Source organism: Cyprinodon variegatus, unplaced genomic scaffold, assembly GCF_000732505.1.
Source record: "Cyprinodon variegatus isolate N-32 unplaced genomic scaffold, C_variegatus-1.0 Scaffold123, whole genome shotgun sequence".
Taxonomy (NCBI): Eukaryota; Metazoa; Chordata; class Actinopteri; order Cyprinodontiformes; family Cyprinodontidae; genus Cyprinodon; species Cyprinodon variegatus.
In genome coordinates, this window is record NW_015150576.1 from 297,447 (window position 1) to 323,197 (window position 25,751).

At 39.4% G+C, this 25,751-nt stretch overlaps 1 protein-coding gene across 1 annotated transcript in view; it reads left to right on the plus strand.

Moving 5' to 3' along the window:
- LOC107085391 (protein FAM49B) overlaps positions 1-25,438 on the plus strand; it is a 57,335-nt gene extending 31,897 nt beyond the window's left edge. Inside the window, exons 3-12 of the mRNA XM_015375680.1 lie at positions 8,798-8,880; positions 9,751-9,872; positions 11,563-11,668; positions 15,242-15,381; positions 16,517-16,594; positions 19,779-19,895; positions 21,773-21,852; positions 21,942-22,068; positions 22,721-22,791; positions 24,656-25,438. Of these exons, the coding sequence (XP_015231166.1) occupies positions 8,808-8,880; positions 9,751-9,872; positions 11,563-11,668; positions 15,242-15,381; positions 16,517-16,594; positions 19,779-19,895; positions 21,773-21,852; positions 21,942-22,068; positions 22,721-22,791; positions 24,656-24,719 (978 nt within the window). The 5' untranslated portion in view covers positions 8,798-8,807 and the 3' untranslated portion in view covers positions 24,720-25,438. The remainder of the gene's footprint in view (positions 1-8,797; positions 8,881-9,750; positions 9,873-11,562; positions 11,669-15,241; positions 15,382-16,516; positions 16,595-19,778; positions 19,896-21,772; positions 21,853-21,941; positions 22,069-22,720; positions 22,792-24,655) is intronic.
- The last annotated feature ends 313 nt before the right edge of the window (positions 25,439-25,751 follow it).

A 25,751-nucleotide genomic window follows, 5' to 3' on the forward strand; every position in this document is an offset into this window, starting at 1 on the left:
AACTGAAGTTGTTTCAATGTTTAAACTTTACATGAAGCAACTTTGCGAATGACATTTATATAACATATTAAATGAAGTTTTATGCTGTAGCTGAATAGAATTATTATCAAAGGTATGTTTGATATGAAACCATCCCTTTTAAGTATTTGTTCATTTTCACCTTTTCAGGAAAATGCATCAATATTGTGTTTTCTAGAACTGCAATCTCAGACCCTCCATTTGGGCTTTGCAGGTTCCATCTTCCTTGTTGTTATAGTTTACATACTTAAACGACAGTCTTTTTTGGTAATCTATATGCCAGAACTGATCATCTTGGTAATTCTGTAATTTAATCTCCAGAAGTGTTGAGTTTAGCCATAATCCATTAAGGTCAGGATTGGGAGTGGTTCTTGTCTTTTGTGTTTTCTCCTCCAGAGGGCGCTAATCAACCGCCTAACACAAATGCATTGACTTCTCAATCTGACAGTCAGCATCCCTCTAAAACCCTCTCCCTGCCCCACCCAAAATGCTGCCCGAGTAACGCTGAAGTAAAAACATTTAACATGGCCTTCATTCCTCTACTCTCACATCTTAATAAGCTCTAATATATGGCAATGTTCACAAATTCTGATGTGACGTTAACGGAGATGCGTTGATGTTGGGTGATTCACAGTCGGAAGGTCAGGCTAGTAATGATGGCTCAGGGCACTGTGAGGAAGAATGGGCGATCTGTGTGAAGGGGTTTAGGAGGCAGCTGCCTCCAGGGAGGCTCTGCTGAGGAGGACAACAGTGAGTCAATGTGCCTCCATTAATGATTTCCTAACGCAGGAGTCACAGGACTCCCAAGGACAGGGCAAGGAGGGACTTCGTTTGGATATAGATGCTGGATTAGAGGTGGTGCATGTAACAGGAAACTGCATGCATACACCAAACACAGTTAATGAAGAAACAACACTTTTCATTTGATTGCTTAAGTCTTGTTGGACCCTTTTTTTTTTTTCTTTAAATCTATTGATCTTCCAGGCTGTCAGCAGCTCCCTGCATGTTTCTGACGGGATAAAGTGTTGGAGAGGCGCTAAGAGCCTTCCTCCATTCAGCTCATTTTCAATGGAGCCGGCGCTTTTGCAGACTTGTGTATTCTCCTGTTTCCATGGTTTCCATCTTTCAACCCCCCCTCAAAAAATCAACGAAAAAAAAAGAGAGGATGAAAAGCTCCTGCTTTTAACCCATCAACCAGTGGGGTTCATGTTCTGATTTACCTTTTTTTTTTGTGATTTTTGGTAAGAGACGAGATGATGTGGTGCTGGAGGGATATTTTTAGCTGCCAGTGCCGCAGTAAGACGACACAGCTGATGCTGGATGTCACCTTAAGAGCAATTCATGCCTCTTAGGTTTGTTTGGATGTGGGTTAGAGAGTGGGAGGGGTTCCCTGCAGGGTTCAGACACGGCCGGGAAGAGCCTGTAATTTAAGAATATAAGAGATTTGAATCAATCATGAATTCATGCTAATCATGAATTTACATTCAGCCGCACTATTGTTTTGCGATTTGAGAAGGTTTTCTAGATCTCTCCTTTTTTGTTCATCATTCAGTCAGTTCTTTAGTTTGATTGGGTTTTTTTGGAAGGCGCTGTCATCAACATCTCATTCTGAGGTGTAATTAATTTATTCAGTAGCTCTTTCATCTATCCTGCCATAATTCTCTCTTTATTGCCTGAGTCGTGCAGGTTTACATTTTTAAAGTCTCACCAATAAAAAGATAAAATACATGGTGAACTTTTATTTTTTACTGTATTATAAACATTTTCCCCTTGTCTTGTTCAGCATCACAACAGCAGACTGATGGTTTGGGTGTTGTGTTCTGCAAATTCATATAGTTCATCATTATCGTGATAAGTTTCCAGTTAGAAGAAATTTGATTTATCATCTAAATGATTAATTAGAATCAATGATGATTTAAAACTCCAGAAACTAGATGTATTGTATTTTATTTTTACTACTTTTCTTGATTTTTTTTTTTCTTTTTTTCAATTGGGGCTCTGATAAATTTGAATAACTGGATATAATGTGGTTACTGCAAGATGTTTAGTAATATAAAAATTTTTTTATGTTACTAGTATACATAGGTGTATATATATTCTTCTGCAGTATTATTTGTGATTTTTGGGGCTGTGATTGCTGTGATAAGCAGTAACAGCTGAACAGTTACCTTAGAAACAACTCATAAAAGTAAAGGACTTTTATTTTTCTAATCATCACATTTATCATTATCACAATATCGGGATATTTTAAGTGCGTGTCACCCACTCCTACCCTTGATATTAGTAAACTTTAGTTTAAAATGCCTTTTTTTATGAGTATATACCTGGAAGGAAAAATTAGGCTGAAGTACACCCTAGCTGTTTAATGTAAAATGATAAAGAAAATGAAATCAGAGTAACAGAAAAATAATAAAATAAAAATCAGAACTAAAAAAAAAAAAAAAAAAAAAAAAAAAAGACGCAAAACCCCTAATGTCCTCGGACAACATGTAGCTATATTTCTAAGGAAAACCCAGAAACGGCAGCAGAATCGGTCACAAAGTCTCAAATTTTATCCGGCTCAAACTGGGACAACATTGGGATTAAAATAGTTATTTGAAATATGATTGTGGTATAATACAGACTGCTGTAATAAGGAATATGTGGGAATCCTTTGGTCCATGAAAGTGTAAGAGCAGCAGATCAGAGGCGTGGCCATGAAGGAATCAAGCTCACTCACATAAACAAACAGCAGACCCCCCCCACCTACAGTAAACCCCCTTCTCTAGCATTTCCTCTTGCCCTTGAAGCCATTTTTGGTCAGCTGGAGAAGGCGTGAGGAGAAACGGGTCAGAGAGGTGTTGGAGGGGAGGATTGTTGGCTCTGTTCAGGATGTGCTCCTCCGTTTTCTGCGTTTGAATCAGAGCAGCGTCAGAACGGCGAGCTCCGGCGGCTCCTGGTCCGGCCAAGTGGACTAATGCGATGTGGCGTGTCACCCGGGGAATCTAGGTCAAGTTTAAAGCTGCGTCGCTCTGCCCCGCCTCTGCCGCAGTGCAACGCCCCAAAACCCCTCCCCCTCCATCACATCTTCACCTCACATCACCTGCGTTGGGTCTAAATAATTCATTCAGACAAACGGCGGCGGCGTAGTTCTTCCTACTCAAACCATCGTTCTACCAAATACTAAAACACACACAGACTGCCGCCATTCCTCACTCCTTCAACCAAACCCCCCCCAGCCCCAAGGCGGAGAGCTCTCAGCCTGTCCTCAGCTGCTCCCGCGTGACACCCCCACCGTACCAGGAGTAGAAGGCAGGGCCTTCTTGTGTTTTTTTTTTTTCCTCCCCCTCCTCCATAGTATAGCAGCAGGGCACGTGTATCCTCATGCTGCAGCTGAGTAGTGGAATGTCAGCAGTATCGCTGGCTGGAATCAAGCTGCTGCAGAGCTCGCTGTCAGCTGCTGCTGGGGGGGGGTTACAGACTGGGAGCAGGGGAAGACGTTTAAAGCTAGTGCCATATAGGGGTCAGACTGCTGCATGGGCGTGGCACTGAACAAACCCACATGTTATCCACTTAACATCACCTTCATTTTGTCTGAAATATTTTTTGATTTCTTAAAATATTGTGAGAATATTATGAGCTTTTTGTTTTGTTTTTTTTTAATTTACAAAATACAAATTTTCACATAAAAATCCGCCTGCAATAAATCACCTCTGGAATTAAATATTCCTGACTCTGCTCTCTTAATCCCCTCCTTTTTTTTTGGCACATTACTTCATCTGTATTAATGTATTCCTGTGCTCCCACTTCCTACTACTACTGTACTCACTCCTCACCCTGCTGCTTGCCACCGATTGGCTGCTGCTGTGTTTTTCAATGGCTCCAAATTTTTTTTGACTCCATGGATACAGCGAGCTGTTGGGTAGATCGGCCCGTCCAATAGGAGGGCTGCGCGGGCTCTGGCTCGTCAGATTCTGCTCCCGGGATGGAGCAGCCCTCCCTTGCTCACTGCGAGCACGCGATGGCTCAGTGGGGGGGTTCAAAACAACAACAAGGCTGTCGCCGGGCTCTCTGCTGTCTCTGGGATGTGCCAAACACCCTTAGATGCTCTGGTACGGGAGGGGGGCTTCAGTTCTTCCATCACTCTTTGATTTATTTCAGTCTTCCAAATAACTAAATTAGTTTGGCTTCATTTTCTTAAGCTGTTCCTTACATCATAAGAAGTTTGCATAAACTCCAATTTCTTGTTTATAAGCCTGTATTTATATAACTTAAAAGTGATTCGCTGTGACTTGAAAGACTTGAAATGCTTCAAAAAGCATCTATTTAATCTGCTCTTTATTCTCTGATTACTCTCTTTTGGACTTTGAAAAGCGGCCACACAAATCCCTGTCCTTAAAATGACCTGATTTCATACAGAGCAGGGGAGCGGCAGAGCTGGGTCCCACCAGGCTGTCTGTGCCCCCCGCTGCAGTCGGCTGGCATAGCGGCAGGAGCTATGCCCAGTCTGCGCTGCGGTCAGCAGGCGACAGAGAGGGGGCAGCAGAGGACTGGAGGAACGCTGGCTTAGAGTGTAGACACTACCGGGTAGGGCGAGGTCTGTGAGAGCCCTCATCCCCTTCTGAGGCAGAATCAGGTGCTGCTTTCTGACAGCTGGCGAGGTGCCAGTGTGATGGCACAGTCAGACATTCAGGTCACATTAGTAGAAGGTAAACGCGACAGAGACAGACAGGGCAGGTGGGTCTCTGCAGGTGGTCTCTAAATTTTAAGGTGGATGCATACCAAGTAACCAGTTGATGTAGAGTTTAAAGACTGATATTTTATCTGTCATGTAACTTAAGGCTTTGTCTAGTAAATCGTGTTTAAAAAAAAAAGGAATTTCAAAGAAAACAACACCCTCCATATAATAGGTTTTGATTCATCTCCACATTGTTCTGCTCAGATAGCTTACTTACTGATATTTCAACTTTTCAGAAAAAAAAAATCAATTTTCATGGTTAGAATTGTATTGAACCAACTAGAAATAATCTTAACTGCCCTATAGAGGTCTGACAAGGTTCTGTTCTGTGATCAGTCTGGTTTTTTCCCCCAGATTTTTTGCACAAATGGTTCAAATATATGCAAATGTTAATTTGGTTTTTGCATTTGTGAAATATTAGAAAGAGGGCATCAAAAGATCACATCAGGATCAAGTACAGGATTGGTCTTAAAATCTGTTACTCACCTTAAAAAGACTCTAAAAAGGATCTAAAACCTGAAGTTATTTCACAATCCAGGTTACCGTGAGAAATAATGGTAGGCTTTTTTCTTTTTTTTGTTACTCTAAATGACTTTTTTTAAGGGTATTTCCACAATCCTATTAAAAAATGTCTTTAGATTTCAGATTTTCAGCTTTAACCCAACAGAACCATTTATCAAAGTGGTTCTGCTGTGATTCATCTTTATTCTGATTTAGAAGAGAATCTTCATCATGTCTTCACTGTAAGATTTTTAAGGAACAAAATTTTGTCTAAAATTATTATTAACTACATGTATGCTTAATGAATGCAATAATTGTTTCATAGATTTTTCAGCAGATGCAAAAACGTTAGGAAAAAAAACAAAATGTCAACAATTTTTCACTTTCAACTTCATTTTTTTAAAACAATTTTTAGTGTATGACTGGAACAATGAGTGGAAAGGACCTTAATGTTTAAAACATACAGCTTAAACGGAAGCATTGATTGTGATGAACTGATTTATTCAACAAACTGTTAACATATTTAATAACTGAATAAAAGCTTATCAGGGAGGGCTACTGAAACTTAGAATCAAAATTGCATTCAAGATTTGTTGAATTTTAAGGTAACATAAATTGATGAAGATCTTTTGGATGTACACTTTAAAAATTAGCTAAAATCCCTCTAAAGCTCTGGAAAAATGGGGTGGGGGATTGAGATCAAGAATTATGGAAGAGTTCTTAATGTAGGATTATTTATATTTTTAAATTTTCTTTGTTCTCTGTAATAAAGATTGATTTTTAATTCAGTACTATTCTAGTTTAAAAATTAAAGACATGTTTTGAGGATGGAAGAATTTGCACACCCCACCCTTCCAAATTCCTACTCTACACATCTCATGCATTTTAAAAGCACCCTGTCTGACCTCTCAGCTGCTGAATGTTTACTTAAGCGCCTCCCTGTCTTTCAGCATTAGCTGCAATGGCATAATCTAGTCCTGAGTCAGTCATTTTGGCTTTTTACCTGCCACTCATCTCAGGTGAGTCCTGCACTGAACCTCCCCTCCCTTTGCATCTCTGAGTGCATCCTGTCTGCATCCGCCCTGTCAGCTGGGGTTAAATCTGTCGCCGCTGGTAGAGCCGGATGCCATTTCTCCAAACAAACTTCCGCACACTCCTAACTTGTCACACATCTGTTGACCTTTGCCTCAGAGAAACATCGGCTTACTTCTCCGTAGGAGTCACTGGATCAACATAGCAGAAAACAGCAAAAGCCTGTCACTTCATGTTGCACAACTCCAGTTAAGACATACATTGGGGTTTACATACAGCATATACTGTGTGTGGGTGGATTGTAGGAGGAAAGTAGATGCAAACTGTCTGCTAAAGCTATGATAGTTAAATTTCCATTTATTCTACTTTCTCAAAGGTAATTTTTAGTGTAGTATTGCACAGGGTTTGTGTGTAACAGAGAAAAGCATAGCAAGATTCATTAAAGCAGGCAATAACAGACATAATCCGTTCTTTACTGTATGGCTTCTGATTAAGGGCTAATTAATTAGATTCAAAGTATCTTTTTGACAAATTTATTCAGTTATAATAATTTTTTTTATTTGTGATTTAATGTTCTCTTAAATGTTGCCTTTTTATTAACTGTAAATGAAAATGATCATGATTAAGAAATAGTCTTTAAAACAGCGGTCTGCTTAATCAATCTATATAATGTTTTTTTTTACTTTGTGAATTAAAATACTGAAATAAATGAACTTTTTCAATAATTCTTATTTGGTGAATAAAGCTGTCTATGTTGATTTATTACCTAGATTAAGTGGTGGCCTGGTGGTTGGGGCATAGAGCAGGGAACCCTGAGGTTCTGAGCACAGACTGCCATTTTGGCTCTGTGAGCAAAGACCTCACACTGCCCCCCGGGAACAATGGCAGCCCACTGCAGAGTTCATTTCGTTGCTCTGTACTTGTGACAGTGTAATGACAATAAAACCTGGGAAGAAAAAAAAAAGTCACTATACTTAGTCATGAGGTATCAGCAAAGCCTTATATCTTCTTTCATTTATAGTTTCACCCAAAATGTTTTAGTAAGGCTTTAAACAGTTTCTTATTAATATCTGTTCAATGCTATCTTCTTGTATTAAGAGTTTTGTGTTTAACACGGGCCAGTATAAGATTTTATGTCACTACTTTCACTAAAAATACCCTTTGGGGGAAAAAAAGTGTTCTTTCAACAAGCTGACAATTGTTGCACAGCAGCAAGGAAAGGGGTGGAGAGTAATGCTTTTGTCTGAGCTCCATGCAGCTCAACAATCTCCTTTTCCTCCAGCACTTTCTCCAATATCTAATGAAACTTAACACTTGGTGGCAGTTTAACTAACTATTTCAAACTTTGGTAAATATTGATAGCAGTAGCTGGGCAATTCACTGGATTTTCAGATAAAGTTTAATTCAGACTTTCTGAGAGAATTTGAGGTTCTTATTTGGACTTGGGTTTTATTTTTATTGTTTACGTAATCCTTTGCTGTTAAAAAATGAAAACAAAATAAAATAAATAAACAAACATATATATATGTGTGTGTGTGTGTGTGTGTGTGTATATATATATATATATATATAATATATAATATATATAGCTTGTTTGTCGTTTTGGTAACTACATCAAAATTACCGCTAGGTGGACAACAATCTGGTGGAAAATCACCCGGCTTCTTAAAAAAAAACATGAGAATGTGTACAAAACAACAAAAATGGCGCCGGTAATGCTTCTGGGTCGTTTTAATCGAATGTCGGTGATTTTAAAGAAATTTTGAGTAATAAATTTTTTTGCGATTATTACACTTTCCCAGCGGGCAAATGTAATGAAATGCCCCGGGAGATCGGGCGATGGTAAACATCGAGCCCTGTATACTCATGATAGGCCATTTTTTAAATTCTTCTACATTTCAGTTTCAGGTGAGCCTTAATAGAAGAAGCAGACTGTCAAAGCTCCATATAAACTGTCAAAGCATGGATTACTAAACCTTTAGTAGTGATATTAAACAGTTGATTAATATCAAAAATCTGACCTCTATAAGACTGTTTGATTTTCTTTGGAAATAAAGTGGCTAAGACAAATTTTCTCTCACGTTTACTGTCTGAATAAGGATTTAAATGGGAATCATTATGTGTAGTAAATAAAGGCTTCTTGCTTTATATGTGAATGTATGTCAGAATGACAATCCCTGTGGACAATGTTGAATTTTGCATACAACTGCCCGTAAATGCATAGCAAATGCTGGGAAGAAACTTAGCAAAGCAGAAAACCTCAGTTTTTGTTTTATTTTTGGGACTCATTGGTTTGACATCTGCTTGGTGAGAGGTTGAGTGCAGGAAACACACAGCTTGGTGGTCCAAAGGGAGCTGGGGATGCCTATAAGCGGCATGCACATCTGGGGTAGCTGCCGAGTTATTACAGGCATCAGAGCGGTGAAGCAGAGCCGGAGTGAGGTGCCCAGGATACAGCAGAGCGTTGACACCTGCTCATCTTCACTTCTGTATTCTTCCATTGATTTCTCTCTTTCTCTCCTTCAACAGGTATCTTAACATGGGGAACCTACTGAAAGTTCTGACATGCACAGATCTGGAACAGGAGCCCAATTTCTTCCTGGATTTTGAAAGTGAGTTTCTGTACAAGTAATTGCTCCCACTGCAGATATCGATCACGTGAATATGTTTCCATAACATTAGCAACCCCTAACTCCTTAAGCCTTTTCCACCCTGATTTATCTTTCACTCAAGCCCCCCCCCCCTCCCAGCAGCGAAAGATTCGGCTCCAGCATTAGAGCTGCTGCACTTCTCCATCAACCTGCCTTTTTCCACTGCAGTGTGTGTGCAGAATATCAATCGGAGCCCCCAACCCCCCAAAATCTAAAGCGCTGAAGTTTAGCTGCTACGTAGCCGAAGGCGGCTGAACACATCCTGAACCTGCTCTGTTGCTATTCTCACACTTGGCAAACTGAGAGGCTCTCTGATACCTTGGGAGAAAAACCATTCCTTGAAAAACTCAGTTAAACAACAAAAGAATAGAGCATTAGATTGTTACATTACAGCCAACAAGGCTCTGTCAGGGAAAGCTTATAGACCAAATGTTAATCCTGATTTATTGTTTTTTTCTAAAAAGAAATAAATGAGCAGTCAAGTGATGATCTCAGGTGATTTAGACATGTTTGTGTTTGAATCCAGATGAAAATGTTAGCATTCTGCTCTGTGTTTTGAGCCAAAGGGTGTACATGAGTCCATTTGTCTTGCCTTATCTTCCTCCGTTTCCTGCCTCTCAGCCTGGAAAATGGGCGGTGTCAGAAAGAGATTATTTCTGCTAACTTTAATTTGCATAATTGTGGAGCTGTTTATAAAACCTTCCATGATAGCCGAGGATTTGATGGTTTTTCCTAGAGCTGTGTTATCATTTATAACTTGTAAGGGGGTGAATATTGATAAGAAAATGGGTATGGTGGTGTGGCTGACCTCTCTGGCGTTGTACTTTGCAGACGCGCAACCCACAGAAGCAGAGCGAGAGGTGTGGGAGCAGGTGGATGTGGTGCTGAAGGATGCCAAGGATATCCTGGATGAACTACAGTCCTATAAAGGAGCTGGACAGGAGATCAGAGAGGTACAGATGTCGCCGTTTATCCACCTGAGTGAAAGTGGAGCTGTTCTCTGATGAGTAAACTGACTGTGAATCACTATGAGTTCTCCACCCTACCCACCCAGATTTAAATAAAGTGGCAGTGTCATGCTGTTGGAATGCTTTTTGTCATAAGGGACAATTGACAAAAGAATGATTGGAGCTAAATTCAGGGAAATTATGGAACTACATTAAATTCTTTAGATAAAAATGTTATTCATGATTTAAAATAGTAAAATGAAAGTCAAAAAGCCAAATCCAATTAAAGCTGATAAGTGATTCAAAAATTGACTCCGTCTAGTCTAAGTTAAGCTGATTTGGAAAAAAGAATGGGCACAAATTTTAGTATAACTCAAATAGTAAATAAGGCTTGCAGCTCCGGCTGATGTGACAAAATATATATATATTTTTTGATTGATTTTTGTCTTGATTGATTAACAAGGTAGAAAAGCCAGAAGAGGCTTCACTATATCAGTGTTGTTTTCATCCACGATGACGAAATTATTTCGTTGACGTTCCTTATTTTCATGGCTATAACGAATAGTGATGAGATAACCATGGATCTTTAATGCAAAAACATTACTACTCATGCGTGTGAGTTTTCATTGATGAGACGAGACTAAATAAAGATGTTAGCGGGTGGTCTGTTAGACGTTTAAAATGCATCTTTGTACTATAATCTGCATAGCGGCATGAGCCGTGCAACTGCATCTTGTTTGTCACCTGGTGTGCAACGTTGCGCGTTTTGCATGAGCACAGATGGACCATGGCAGCCACGGCAGGGATGCGCGCTGAACTCTGACAAACTCTGCTCTTCAAGCTGTGCTTTTGCAGAAATGCGCATTCTAGCTCCCAGTCTGCGCTCAATGCTCCACATTGGTGGTTTTCTCTCAGCAGTGTGACTATTCCGGCCCTCGCTACCTAATAAACTATATGTGGCTGATCTCCTCTGCCAAGCATAAAGTCTTGTGTAACTATCAAGACTTTATTTTTGCCCAGAAGCGGTGTTGCTAAAGATTCTTTAATTTCTATCAAAAGGAATCCATAAATTCTATCCAAAGCAAATATTTCATGGCATACTGTTTATTTTTGGATAAAGATCCAGATGAAAACATATATATATCTTTGAATACTTCTTTCTCATAGTTCTTGTTTCTATCTATTTAAATATGATATAAATCCTTATATTGTCATTAAAACATTTTCTCTGTTTCCTTTAAATATTTCAACATTTTACCTCTGTATTTAAAAAAAAAAAAAATATTAAAACCCTGTGAATTTAATTCTACTCTGTCCCCTGAGCAGCGGTAACTAAAGGACAAATTGAAGAAATAAAACCAAAATTGCCAAAATAGAAAGAACAATATTTTTGGAGCAATGATATTTTATTGATCTGTGTGTAATGCATAATTCTTAGTACATCAGGAAGTGTTTGGTGTTTTGTACACCATGAAGGACCAACCACATAGCTAAAATTTCCCCAATGAAACACCCAAAATGCAGGGCTGCATCACTATCACATAACCAAAGATATACCACAGGACTGATTCCCTTCACCTCCTGAAGCAAAAACGACTACTACACTGCAACAAGACGATTTCATATATTTATATGAGGCACCTTTTGCTGCACACAGCGCTTTAAACTGATGTTTCCTGCTGTTCTTGTTTTCCAGGCTATACAGAATCCCAGCGATGAGGCCTTGCAGGAGCAAGCGTGGGCGGCTGTTGTTCCTTTGGTGGGAAAACTGAAGAAGTTCTACGAGTTCTCCCAGAGATTAGGTTTGTAATCTGCTGCTTTCTCCAGTAGTTACTCCATTGTGTGGGAGGGCAGACATTGCATATGTGGGTGGCAGACTGAGGCTGAGATGTGATTTTGGATTTCCTCTCAAACTTGTGCTGTTGTCTAAATGAAGGGGGACATTTAACAATTCTTTTTTGCTCAGATACTAATCTCACAAATAGCATTATAACGGTTTCCATGCTTTATTGGCTGTAGTGGTGAACATGTCTGCATATATGCCTGAGATGTCTACCCCAAGTTATTTTCTAAGAATGTTTTGATACCTCGCTAATGCAGTCATCAACATGTTGATTGCTTTGTTCATTAGTTTGAACCTTGTGTCGGAGGGGGCTGCAGCTTATATTAATTAGCAAAGGGCTGTAGGGGTGGGGGACATGTTGGCTTTCTGCTCCGTGATCATCCTGTGACCCTGGTTTTGAGGAGGGGGGTTGGGGCCCGTCACGCCTCAGTAACATCAACCCCATGACGGCAATAATGGCAGAGAAGATAGTCAATGGAAGCAGTGGGCGGCGGCAGCCCGACAACGGCTGTTACGTAACAAAGTAGGTCATCCCCCAGCGCCGGCCGCCGCTCTAATTCACCGTCTTGACTCTTGGCTCCAGGGGCCGTGTTGGTCCTGACTTATACACATGAAGCGGAAAGTCTACTACAGGCTGGCAAAGCCACACGCAGAGCAGTGCTATTCGGAAGAGTCGCTTATGTAATGGGTAGCTTTACACTTTTCAGAAATAAATCTGAAATAACCTAAGAACTGCAACAGATGTTTAAGGAAGCTTCAAATGCATAACGGGTAACCTGGAAACATTTTGTTTGAAAAGGACTGAATGTCATCTATGTTACACAATGACAATACAACTAAAGTACGCCTTATTAAATCTAAAATAGTTTAGGGAACATTAAGTATACTTGTAGTTTTGTGGCTTTGACAGTAGACAGGCAGAAAACAGGGTGGACAGAAATATAGAAGACATGCAGCAAAGGTTTCTGGGTTGGGATTTAAACCCCGGATGACTAGGCTAAGATCTAGAGCATCTGTTTATGGGTCACACTCTACCATACCCTGAATATATACTTTCTTATGGCTGTAATGATCAATTGTAAATGAAGTAGGCTGAGATGGGACAAAAAAAGCTTGCTTTTCTCTTTCTGATGTAAAGGTAACTTCAAACAGATGGTCTGTAGACCAAAGTCCTTTACCTTTGGATGGGACTGCTTTTATTGATATGTTATGTTATAATTTTTTCCAAATATGCTCTGTTAATTAATCATCTACTAATAATTAAAATAATCAAAAACCTGTATTGGCCAGTCTCTAATATCTATAGGTGTTATCTCTGTGTGCATAATGCTTTGTAAAAGTGTGATAACCCCTTGAACATTGCACTGCTCAATGCCGGGGAAATAACTAACTAAAGTAGTTTTGATCCACATTGTGATGCGATGTTGAGTTATAGTTGTGATGTTGCACAGAAGTAATTGGTTTAAACCCGCAGCCATAAATAGAATAATTTATATCTAAAAAGGTAAATATGTTGGATTATTACTAGAGTAGGATTAAAACACAAATTGGGCCTAAATAAGATATAATAAGGGCTTTTTAGAACTATCAAGAAAATAAAGACCTTAGTTTTTTAAATATTTTTTTAACGATACATTTTTGCAAAACCAAGTTCCACGTCATAAAGTGATTTACGCAATGATTAAAGTCTGGAATTATTTTTTTTTATTTAAAATGATGTTGTAGAGGCTAATCAAAGTAAAAGTGGTTAAGGTATTCCAATGTTGGGTCCAAACTAGTGGATAAATGTTTGGTTTGTTGGCAGGCCATCCTGTGAGCATTTTACGTCTTTGATTTTTTATTTTCCTTATTCAAATTGTAAAATGCTCACAGAAAATAAGCTCAAACATGCCCACCAAACGGAAGAGATGTCATGAATATGCTCCTTATTTTAACAACCTAATGTCTCATTCTCTTAAGGTAAAGATCAGATGAGCCCAAACTTCCCTCGCCTGCTCTGCTGTGACCTGAGCTCAGACATACCCTCAATCCCCCTCTTCATCTTCCCAGCTTTCTGAAGCGCCACATTTCCGACAGCAGCTAAAAGCGGCTCCGCTCTAACTTCTGTTTTGACTGGGACGTAGACAGTGGAGGGGGGGAAAAAGAACTGCGCCATTTGGGCCGTTTTTTAATCAGCCGCTCCACTGCAGACGCTGTCCCAAACAGATGGGAGTCATTACCGAATGGCAGACGCTGCTCAATTTACCGCGCTGCACTGCCAGCTCCAGGCCCGTCTCCTGAAAGTCCTCCTACCCTGTTATCTAAAGTAGCTCCATGTCTGAATCTGGGTCATGTTGACATGTGCTGATTGGTGATCAGCACGAGCTGTAAGACATACTTGGAATAAATCAGTTTAAATGTATTTTGCTACCGTGAAGCTCCTTGTGTCAGATGGTCGGCGTTTCTGGCTTATATCAGCGTTGAAGCATCGAGACTGAACTCAGCGCCCCGTCTGCATCTATAAATAAAATCCCCTCTAGGTTGTATGGGTGGGCTACCTCTTTTTTCATACATGTAAGGATGTGTTTGTGTAAAATTCTCCTTGGAAGTTGTCCGCTGAGTCGCCCTTAATGTGTTCGTCTTCTCTCTCCCGGTCCTTCTCATGCCTCGCTAATTATCTGACCATTGGTATGTAATGTGGAGGCATGGCACAGGCTTTGTGTTTACACACCGTCAAAACAATGAGTGCAATCCCGCTTGAATGAAATCATGCCATCCCCTCCTCCTTTCACATTTCAATGCCAATAAGATAATTAGTCCCATGTTCTCATCTGCATCTGAACAGGAGAGGCCCTGCACCCCTCCAACCATTTCACCCCCCTTCCTGAAATGGGCACTGCCCTCCGGGTGATTTGGGCTCCGTCGCTACCCCGTTATCAGCCTTCATCCTAATCAGGATGCTTCAGCCGGCTGACGCTTTGCTGCCATCGGATACTATACGGTGCCGTGATTCGCTCTGACACTTGTTCCTTGACCTCAAATGAAGGAGGAGGGGATCTTTGTTCCTGTGAACTTTGACCCATTTCAACCGCGGGTGTCTTTTAAAACTACTCAGGTTTAGGTAGTTTGTATAATCCTCTAGGATTTCTTGAAAGCCTCTTTTAATAATTCAAATCTTTTTTAAAGCATAATTTAAGGGTTAGTTTGGCAGTAGGAGTAAATACAAAAATCATTGGGTCCTGCAGTGAGGGCATCTGTTGCTGTGGGGAAGCTTCTTATTTTTTTGGCTGCAGCCTCATTTTCTGTCCACTTTTCCCCTTAGAGAGCAAAGATCCTCTGCAGAGTCATTAACTTTAAGCATAGCTCCCATACTGTGTTATTTATAACTACGTTTTCATTCAGATCGCATAATTTGTTTGAGCTTTGCACCCTTAGATATTTGCATACTTACCGTAGCTTCTTCAGTTGTTAGCCATCTACTTTGTTCAAGACCTTTCTCATGGCCATTATAACAAGAATGACTGCAACATCTTTTAATATTTCTTACTGGCAGAAGCGGCGTTGCACAGCCTGCTGGGAGCTCTGACCAATGAGGCGTACAGCGATCCCACTCAGCACCTGGAGCGGGAACAGGCGCTGGCTAAGCAGTTCGCCGAGATCCTGCACTTCACTCTGCGCTTTGATGAGCTGAAGGTACGTCAGGCTGTCAGGTGGAAAACTAACCTCTGCTTCATTTAGCCACAATACCAACCAAAGGCTCTAAAATCAACTTTTTGAAGAACAAGGACTGAAAATGATCCTAATCCTGATGCTGCGCTTGAGTTTGATGTTGTTCTATTGGCAATCAAGTCAGGAAACTATCAGAGCTCTGATCTGGCTTGTAATTGGACATAAAGTGCTAATGAATCGCTGTTGAAAATCTCACACATCAATTGAAGAGTCTCTCATACAAACACACTTTAAGAACAAGTAAATCCGAACTCGTTCACTCCAAAATGCCAACAGCTCCCTGACTCCCCGGGGCAATGTGCTGCGACACCCCAATTAGCACCCACTACCCATCCTGGCAAGATAGAACATGAAAGCGGCGGGGGTGCAAGGTGGCATGCCTGGCCCATTCATCAATCTTTCACATCCATGCACGGGCTTCTGACCTAGTTAAAGCGTCTGAGTGGCATGCAGCCCCGCCCTGGCAGTGCAGACTGTCTCCGCTGGTGGAAGCAGTGGACAAAGACAGAGTACCAGTCCATTGTAGCAGGATTAACATGCTGCAAGTGCAGTTCTGACAGTGACAGGCTCGTACTGGAATGAGGATAATTACCCACATAATGAGCTTCCACTGGTGGTACCAGTATGTAAGAAGCTCCCTCATTGGCCAGCTTCCTTTTAGCAGGAGGTCAAAATAAGCTTCATATTTTAAAGTAGGTGTGAAGCTCTCAGTGTAAGTAATGTCCCAGATATGTGTCTCTCACTTAAGAGCACATTTTGTAGCTTTACCCCTCTTGTCAGAAACTGTGCAGCTGATTCCCCGAAAAATGAGGAGAAAAGCCAAATATTTTCTGACAGGAGGAGAGGGAGGACTGGGATATTAGACGCCGAATCGGTGTCAGACAACTTAAATTCAGTTCAGCAAATAAAACCGTAATTGTATCCTTGCTCTTTTTCTGTCATTCCTGCCCAAAGCTGCATTTCTGCTTTGCTGGCTAAAGCGTTCTGTCACAACAGCGTAGCGGCGGGTTTGATCCTGAACCCTCCGTCCTGCTGCAGGCTGTGCTAACAGCAGACATTCCCCACTCATTGTTTCCTTTTGTTTCCCTCCCTTTTTCAGATGACAAATCCTGCCATTCAGAACGACTTCAGCTACTACAGGAGAACCCTGAGTCGAATGCGGATCAATAACGTTCCGGTGAGCACATTTATCTCTCTGGTTTGTGACGCAAGTTAAGAAAGGTAGAGATATTTTGGAAGATGAGGCTGCCACCTTTTTGGTTTTATAGATCAGAACTTTGGAATATCCCTACAGGAAGCACAAGAACCCTCATGCTCTTGTGTTAACACATGAACACAGTTAGGTGCAGGCTGTGGAACCTGGGGAAGCACTTCAGTTCAATTCAATAATACTTTATTAATCCCATGATCATGTACATGATCATCTATCCGTTATTATAGGATATGAAGAGTGCTTTGAAGGGTGCCGGAGTACCCGAAGAGAACCCATTCATGCTCATGGAGAACATGCAAACTCCATGTAGAAAGACCCGGACTGGGGATTGAACCCTTAACCCTCTTGCTGCAAGGCAGCAGTGCTATCCAGTGTCCCACTGAGCAGCCCTACATTTGTCATTTCAAGTCATTTATTTTTATATCAGCCATACCATTTAGATGTAGGCCCTTTTTTTATGCTTATCTTTGAAAACTAAGTGTCTCCAACCTGATTTTATTATTTTTTCTGCATTTCTTGTAATTTAAAACCAAATTCAAAGTATCTCATCTCACCAATACAAAACTGAGGAAAAAAGGGAAAAAAATGCTGATTTTCAAATAAATGTTTCCTAAATTTTAATTTAGTTTTCAATTCAAATCATTTTTTCGGTCTAGAGCTATACAATTCATGGTTATTGTATTTCAGATTGATCAAATCTAGAACCGATTCCTTGAAAAGAAACGCTTATAGGTGCCTTTTTATTATTAAGCACAGAAAAAAACTTTAAAAAATCCATTGAATGTATTCACACAGATATGAGGGAAGCAGATGTAGAATAGTCTTATAAATGAGCACATACCAATCAGTAACTCCCATAGTTGTGTGTGCAAGGCTTACAGGTTTTGATAAACCACACAAAGACACAATAGAGTCCCATATTTTAATTGCTTGAGGTCAGACATTCATATAAATAAGGTCACCAGAATCCAGAAACAGCAGTAAATGTTGCAGAGACAAGTTTCCTTTTTGAATCGAAACCATAATAGTTTATTTATGGTTTCAGACAATTTTCCATCTTGCTTTTAAAGGACATGTTGACTATTTGGATAGGAAACTAAGATTGTTGTCAATTCAAATATTTAAAAAAAATGAATTGCTCTTCCATCCTTCATCCTTCAGAATAACATCAACTTGTTCTTACTTGCATTTCAAGTAAAATCTAGTAGTAGAAAAATAAGTTAAAAATTGTTGTGTTAAAATCATTTTGTAAGGTAGAGACACTGGCACCAAGAGTTTTTTGTAAATGAGCATATCATCAGCATAGAAAGGTAATGGGTGTCCATACGATCCTGGTCAACATTGTTCACATAGATGCTAAATAAGAGGGGCCTCAAAACAGAGCCTTGGGGCACTCCTTTAATAAATGAGAGGATATTGTAAAAATGTTATCTGCTGTAACACATTGGGACCTGCAAGTTAGCTAATTACCGATCCATCTAAATGCCTTTTTAGATAACTGAATATTGGTCAGCCTCTCCTTTAGTCAAATTTGGTTTATAGAGTTAAAGGCTTTGGACAAATCAATGAAAAATTCTGGACAATGTTGATTATTGACTAGAGCTGTCAAGACATCACCTTCAGTGTTCATATCACCCAACCTGGGACTCTAATCTCAATACAGAACTTTGATCTGATTACTAATTTTGCACTATTCTAATCTCCTTAACATGTGTCTTACAGATGATGATGATGATCTCTTAGATACCCGTAACTTTTATACTTGTTTTTTTTTTTTTCATATTCCTTATTGTTCTGTGTGTTTTGTTTTCTTTTTTCTTCTTGTTTTTACCAGTGTAACAACAGGATTTCCCCACTGTGGGGCAATGAAGGCTTTTCTTATCCTTTGTTGAATAACCGACCCCTATGGTTCATATCTGCCATGAAAAGTCCCATCTCAATAAAGCATCACATCCAGGTGCATTTTGATGATCTATTCCTGCCTGACATATGAGGAAGTCATCGTTTGCTGATTTCTTCACACTTGTTTCCAAAACTGTCCCATTGATTAGTTCCCAGCTCAATCTGATGGCTTTGGTGAGGATTAAATATAACTTATGGCATAAAAAGAGTCAGCGTGTTTAAAATAAAAACAGTCATGTGATCTAAATCTTAAAGATTCAAAGCAGATGTTTTTATGAGCCATAGAAGCCGCTGAGCCTTTAAAAAGTCTTATATCATTGATGCTGAACTTCTGCTGATCTGTCCTGGTCTGACACTTGTTAAAGCTCATGAATGGAGTCTGCTCTCTGCTGTGACCTGTCTGACGGAAGCATTCCTCCCTTCAATCCTGAGTTCTCCATTAGGGAAATGGGCCCAGACAAGCCATCGCTGGGAACCTGTCAGCTCTAAGAGACACCCCGACTGCCGTCCCTCCTCACAGCTCGGTTTAGTCTCTGCTCAGAAGCGTGAATCATTCAGACATCCGAGATGAAACGCATCTGTCCCGCTCAGGCGGTCTTTGAACACATCTGTCAGGATTCGTTAAAACCTGAATTGGTTTGAAAGTTTTGGGCGATTTGTTCTCATCCTGTCAGGGTTTCTCTTGACAGCAGGAAAATGTTCCCTTGTTGTTTTATTTTATTTAAATATGCAGACGAATTTAGCACAGGTTCTTGAAGAGACACCTTGTTCTGTTAGCTGCCGGGTGTTTTTGGTGTTTTAGCGATAGTCAGCTGGGAAACTAAGGGGTGAAGCGGTTCATATCAGTGTTTTCCTGTCATTATTCAATTGGATAAAATATCTCTTTATATTATTCACACCCAGTCCACTGAGGCTGTTGGAACAAAACCAGATATCTAATGGTTTCTATCTCCATCCTCCAATATGCCGACTATGTGGAGTGAAAACTGGAAGAGATGGCTTTTAGATTACTTCAGTTTATTCGCTATCACCTTTGTTTCATTACTTTGACATTTTTCATTCTAATTTGCTGTGGCTGCGTAGTCTCTCATGGCGGCTAGCTGTGATAGCAGCTCTTTTTATTATCAGGGTCAGCTTAAGGTCCCAATAAGAATTTTTATTAAGGTCAGGCGTCCTGAACAATGGAGGAAAGGTCTGCAGGTTAAATGATCACAGGCAGCCTGACTTTATTCCTTCTGATTTGCAGGCAGAGGGTGAGAACGAAGTCAACAACGAGCTGGCCAATCGGATATCTCTGTTCTATGCTGACGCCACTCCCATGCTGAAGGCGCTAAGCGACGGCACAACCAAGTTCGTATCTGAGGTGAGAGACCAACCATGTGGTGCTGAAACCATAAACTTGAAGGTGTTTTATGGGAATTTCTCTAACTGATGAAAGCAAGGTATTATTGTGTAATAACACCTTGCCTAATAACTGTTCCAATGTAACTCTCGCTTTACGTTTAGTTTTTTTCTTTATTAATTCTCATGTTTCAGTTCCATTAAGTTCCATTTGGCTCTAACCAACTTCTCTATCCCTGGATAGAAAAGCAGCACCACAGCATGATTCTGCCATCTCTTTGTTTTATTATTGGACCTTGTGTGCAGTGTTAGTTTTAAACAAAGAAAATAATTCAAAACAAACATATAACTTTCCTCCCATTTTACAGTTATGTGCTACTTTGTGTTGTATTATTACATTAAACCACAATCAAAACACATTTTAATTACAATAGCAAAAAAAAAAAATGGGTGTAAATGATTTTGAATCAAGGCATCAATAGATTCACATAGAATTCCTATACAAGCTGCGCGGTGAAGGATGGTGGAGCGGTGAACTCCACTCGGTGAGAGCGTTCACTCATCCTCTCTCACCTCATGCTACTAGATGGAGCTGACACGGCAACTAATCAGAGACTGGTTGTAGGTGAAGATTTTTTAATTTAAGATGGAATACAGAGAAAATAATGTTAACAATGTGGGGGGTAGATTTACAAGGAAGTCCCGCCAAACCCAACTGAATCAGAGCTTAGTCTGGATGAAGAAAAGCGGACTCTTTTGTTTCAGAGCTTTTGCAGCTTTTCCAAAAAATGATGGTCTTCCCAAGGCGATTCAAACGTTTTTCATAAACAATTTAGCAGTAGTCATTGATGTTAAGTTTCACCTGTGCTTTTATTGTGAAAACCAGACAGACAGTGAGACCTTTACAGGAAATGACAAGGGGTTGCAAGGGGTTATTAGACAATTATTCCAGCCTAAGGTAAACATGCCCAGTGTTATATACAATGCCAGAACGGGAATGATATGTAATGTTAATGCAATAACTTTATACAAGGAAATCATCAAAGCACTAAAGTCTGCTGGGATGGTGACATCGTCGGCTGAAATTAAAATGTAATTGCCATAATCCAATTTGGAGTTTAATGGATGGAGAGTTGACCTCTGGGTGACCGGAAAAAATCGCTAATATCTCTGAAAAAAGAGCAGAACAAACGATCTATTTTTATTTATTTATTTGTTTTTTTTTTAATCACCGTTTTAAATGCACAAACCTGCTCTAAAGAAGCAATAACCAGTCAGTCCATTGGCTGAGTTTTTTATTTATTTATTTATTGATTTTTTTTTTACATCACTGGGGTTTCAGCTTTACGAAGCTGAAGCTCCTCCTATTTGATGATGCGGCCAGAATGTAAACGCTACGTCTGAAATGCAGAGCGGTGAACTACCTGCATCATCACAGCATCTGATCTCAATGCACCATCAGAAGCGAGTTAAATTAAATGATAAAAATATATTTGGATTTTTGTTTAGGCCAATCTAGGATCAAAGTATTTTTACAGCTCATTTGCTTCATTACTGTTTAATAAACGTCCTATAAAGCATTTAAAGACAGATTATTTTTAAGATAATATATGATATTTGGAAACAAGATCTATGAGCGGACGTTTAAGATAAGTAAAGGTTTTAAGGGCCAGAAGACACTGATGTAGTTTTAATATCAAGGTTGTTAGAACATGAAAGATGGAATGATTCACTCTTGAGGATTATTTAATTTGTGTAATTATAGATTCTTTGAGTGAACCTCCTGAAGCCTTTAGGGCTGACCGCTAAAAATTAATAAAGAAAATAGAAACAGCCACGTCATTCCTTGTAGACCGGTTAGGAAGCTTGACCATATCTTTTTCTTTTTTTCTTCTTCAGAACAAGAACCTGCCCATTGAGAACACAACAGACTGCTTAAGCACAATGGCCAGTGTTTGTAAAGTCATGTTGGAAACGCCGTAAGTGACGTTCTGTAACCTCTTTGTCTGCTCAAGTTTGTTTACATTAATAAACGTTAATAAAAACTCCCTTTCTCTGTCTCCTTCAGAGAGTATCGCAGCCGCTTCAACAGCGAGGAGACGGTGTCCTTCTGTCTCAGGGTGATGGTGGGAGTCATCATCCTGTACGACTACGTCCATCCTGTTGGAGCGTTTGCAAAGTCATCTAAAATCGATGTAAGCCCAGCAAAGTGCTGATTGTAACTCTGATTACACTTAAAGAGGCTGGTAAAGTATTGAGATTGATTTTAGTGTATAGCCTTAAAGTGGTATCCTTTCTTTTTCATTTCCTTATCTCCTTCCCACTTTCCTGCCATCTTTCCGCGTTTCTTTATTCATTTTTCCCCGTCTTCTATCACTGATTCCTTCTGTTCTTTTTAGATTCACTCTTTTCTTTCCTCATTCTTCCATTATTCTTCAATTCCATTTTTACTCTCTTCCTTCTCTCCTTCCCATACCTATTTTTCTTTTCTAACTTTCCTCCCTTTATTCCTTGTTGTGCCATCCCTCCTTCTGCTAGTCTTTCTTTCCTTTCTTTCATCTTTTCTTACTCATATTTATTCCTAATTCTCTTCCTCCCATAGTTCCTTCCCTCTTCTTCTGTCTGATCCTTCCTTTCCTACTTCCTTTTTTGTGTCCTTCTTAACTCATCATTCATTTTTTATTTCTCCCTTCTGTCCTCTCTTAGTCCTTCCCACCTGTGACTATTTCGATTTAGCAGCCTTAATCTATAAAAACTGAAAAATGATTCTGGTCAACTCTGGTATTATTCTGCATGTAAAAGGTGAAGAAACTCTTTGTTAAACTTTTTTTTTTTTATTCTTTGCAGATGAAAGGCTGCATCAAAGTCCTCAAAGATCAGCCTCCAAGCAGCGTAGAAGGCCTTCTTAATGCTCTCAGGTGAGCGCATGTTAAAATGTTTTGATTGGAGCTAGCGTGTGTAAAGCAAGCAGACTGTTACCATGAGGAAGTTCCCTTTTGGAACATTTTGGGTTGTTTTCACTCCCCTCTCGGCTCTTTGACTCACTGTGAGCCTTCTTCCAGCTTCCCGTCAAAGCAGGCGCAAAAAAGCAAGCAGATTACATCTGACACCTTGTCCCTCACAGTCCCTGTCCCCCCCCGCCTCTCACACAGACGGGTCATAATCTGGGCCAGCCCCACTTCTGTATCTCTCTTTAATCGGCCAGAGGCGGCCCACCACTTCCTGTCCACCGGTCATGTTGGTGTGTTAACAGATTTAACATCTCAGATCACAGCTCCTATCTGACAGGATGACAAAATACAGGAGATCCACACCTGGTGAAAGGATAACATCTGTATTTATGCTCCATCAGGGCAGCACCTAACTTTTATTCAACATTAAAATACAGATAACACCCCTTCTAAAATTTGACTCAAATAAATACATGATGTCCTTTATTTAAATTTGTTTTGACTTTTTTTTTTTTAATCGGTCCTTAAATGTTGGATTTTAAAGGGCCCTTTTCTGCATGAAGTTCTTGAGTTTTTTTTTAGCTTGAGGCATCATTAAGATTTCTGCTTAAAATAGCGTCAAAACATTTTTTTTTGGTAACTTTAGCGAATTTAGATTTGTACTTTGACTAGACCATTTCTTAGTAGCCTTGGTTGAGGCTTGTCCTGTTTTTGACTCTTTAACACCCTCTAACCGCTTTCATTTCATAAATGACCTATAAATTTGCTCCATCCATCTCCTCTTTGCTTCTGACCGACTTCGTCTTTAATCTTCACTGCAAATAAAACTAAATACATAAATATTTTACCTTTCAGATATATATTTTAAATTTAAAAAACATTCTTCAACTAGAAATGTGATGATAATCTTTCAAAATAAAATACCCCCCAAAAATCTGTAGCTTTATTGTGAAAGTTCAAGCAGTGTAAATACTTTTGCACTGTACTGGTTGAGTTCTTTTTCCTGTAAGGAATCAGTTTGGATAATTTCTAACTCCTTACGATTCATCAAGAACTTCAACGTCACTATGATGATGTGGATTAGATGATTGGATATCAACCGTATTATCTACTGGGTCTAGGGCTGAAACAATTAATCAGATTAATCGTGATTAATCGATTATTGAAATAATAATTCAACTAATTTAGTAATCGATTAATCGTTATAGAGGGTATAGAGACTCTAAAACATGCCTTTAGCTGACAGAGCAACCGATTTAGAGCAGCAAATATATCAAAATTGTATAAAAAAAGTAAAGATTTTGCATTTAAGATAAAAAATGTTTTCGTCTGTCAATATGCTAAATCAAAACTCCTTAAGTTGGAAAGTTTTAGTTTCACCTGTTTTATTTCTGTATATATACTTAAGTACGGAACCTGTTACTATCCTATTATTTATCGATGAATCAAAAAAATAATCATAAGATTAATTGATTCGCAAAATAATAAAAATTTGGGTCATTTATTATTTGTAGTGTCTCTGTTTTAATGATTTAAATGATGATTCGTTGAGGTGCTTTGTTGTTTATTGTAGTACAGTTGGTAGCAGTGTTGCATAGTTTGGGTGGATTTAACAACTTTTGCTCATTTAATTGTGAATTCTGTCTGGATACTCAGGCTTTCTCCCACTGCCAAAAAACCAAAAACGTAACTTCAATGGTTAACTGGTTCCACTTAGGTATGAGAATGAATGGTTGATAGTTTTTTATTTTTTCTGTCGATCGCGTGTACAGAAGAAGGATGGATGTTATGCAACTTATATAACTGATTTCTTGTCTTCCCTGCACTGCAGGTACACAACCAAGCATCTGAATGATGAATCAACCAACAAGACTATCAAGAGCATGCTGCAGTAGGACTGAGCTGCAACCACTGCTGGGGAGAAGCACCACTCGCTGTCCTGACGGATTTAGCTGCACAGAATGTTTTGAATTCGTTGGTTTTTTTGTTGTTGTTTTTTTGTCTTGTCATTACCTTTTTTTTCTCGGAAAATGAGCTCAGCTCCGCCCATTTTTATGATGCAAAATGCTACTGCCATTACGACGTCTCTTTCTGTGCCAAACAGATGACGCCGAGATGCGATGTTTTCAACATAAGGCCATGTAAAGATGGCAGCTCATGAAAGCATCGCCAACCCTCTGGTGTTTTTAAACATTTCTTGTTTTAATTTTGTTTTTCCCTGTGTAAAGGGAGGGGAGTGCTTTGACTTGAAATCTTCAGAGAGATATATAGAGAAGTATATATTATTTTGTTTGATTGGTTATTTAATTACAACTTCTGCATGATAAAAATGTCTTTCCTTCTATTTAAAAAAAAAAAAGTAATAGTTAAATTTTGCTCTTTTGTGCTTTATCAGTTATGTTATTGAAATGGTACTTGTCAACATGAGATTCAAGAGTACTGTTTTTATATTTTTATAAGTTTTAATTTGTGCATATGTCTTTTTGTTCGTTGTTTTATTTTTCAGTTGCAAACTTTAAACTGTGAGGCGTGCAGAATCAAAATGAAATCTGGGATCTGTACTGTAAATGTACAATATTATGTGGCTGGAGAAATTAAAGGTAGAACTCTTGTTTTCTACAAAAACAAAATTGTCCTGTCAGCTTTATCATAAAATACCCCCCCAAAATGTTTTATTATGCTTTCTTTTTCAGCTAGTATTTACTGCACTATTCCTTTGTGTGAAAAGTTAGAATATTCTCACATTTGACCTCAAAAGTGGCAGCGTGAAAACATTTCAGATCTGTTCCCCTGAACACAAACCGTTGCTTTTCTCAGAAATGACACCAGCTTTCACTCATGGGCTCTGTTGCATATCATTAACATGAGGGAACCCAGCATAAGGCTATGGTTTTAAAACTCTTTAAAGTAAGAAGCATTTCTGTACA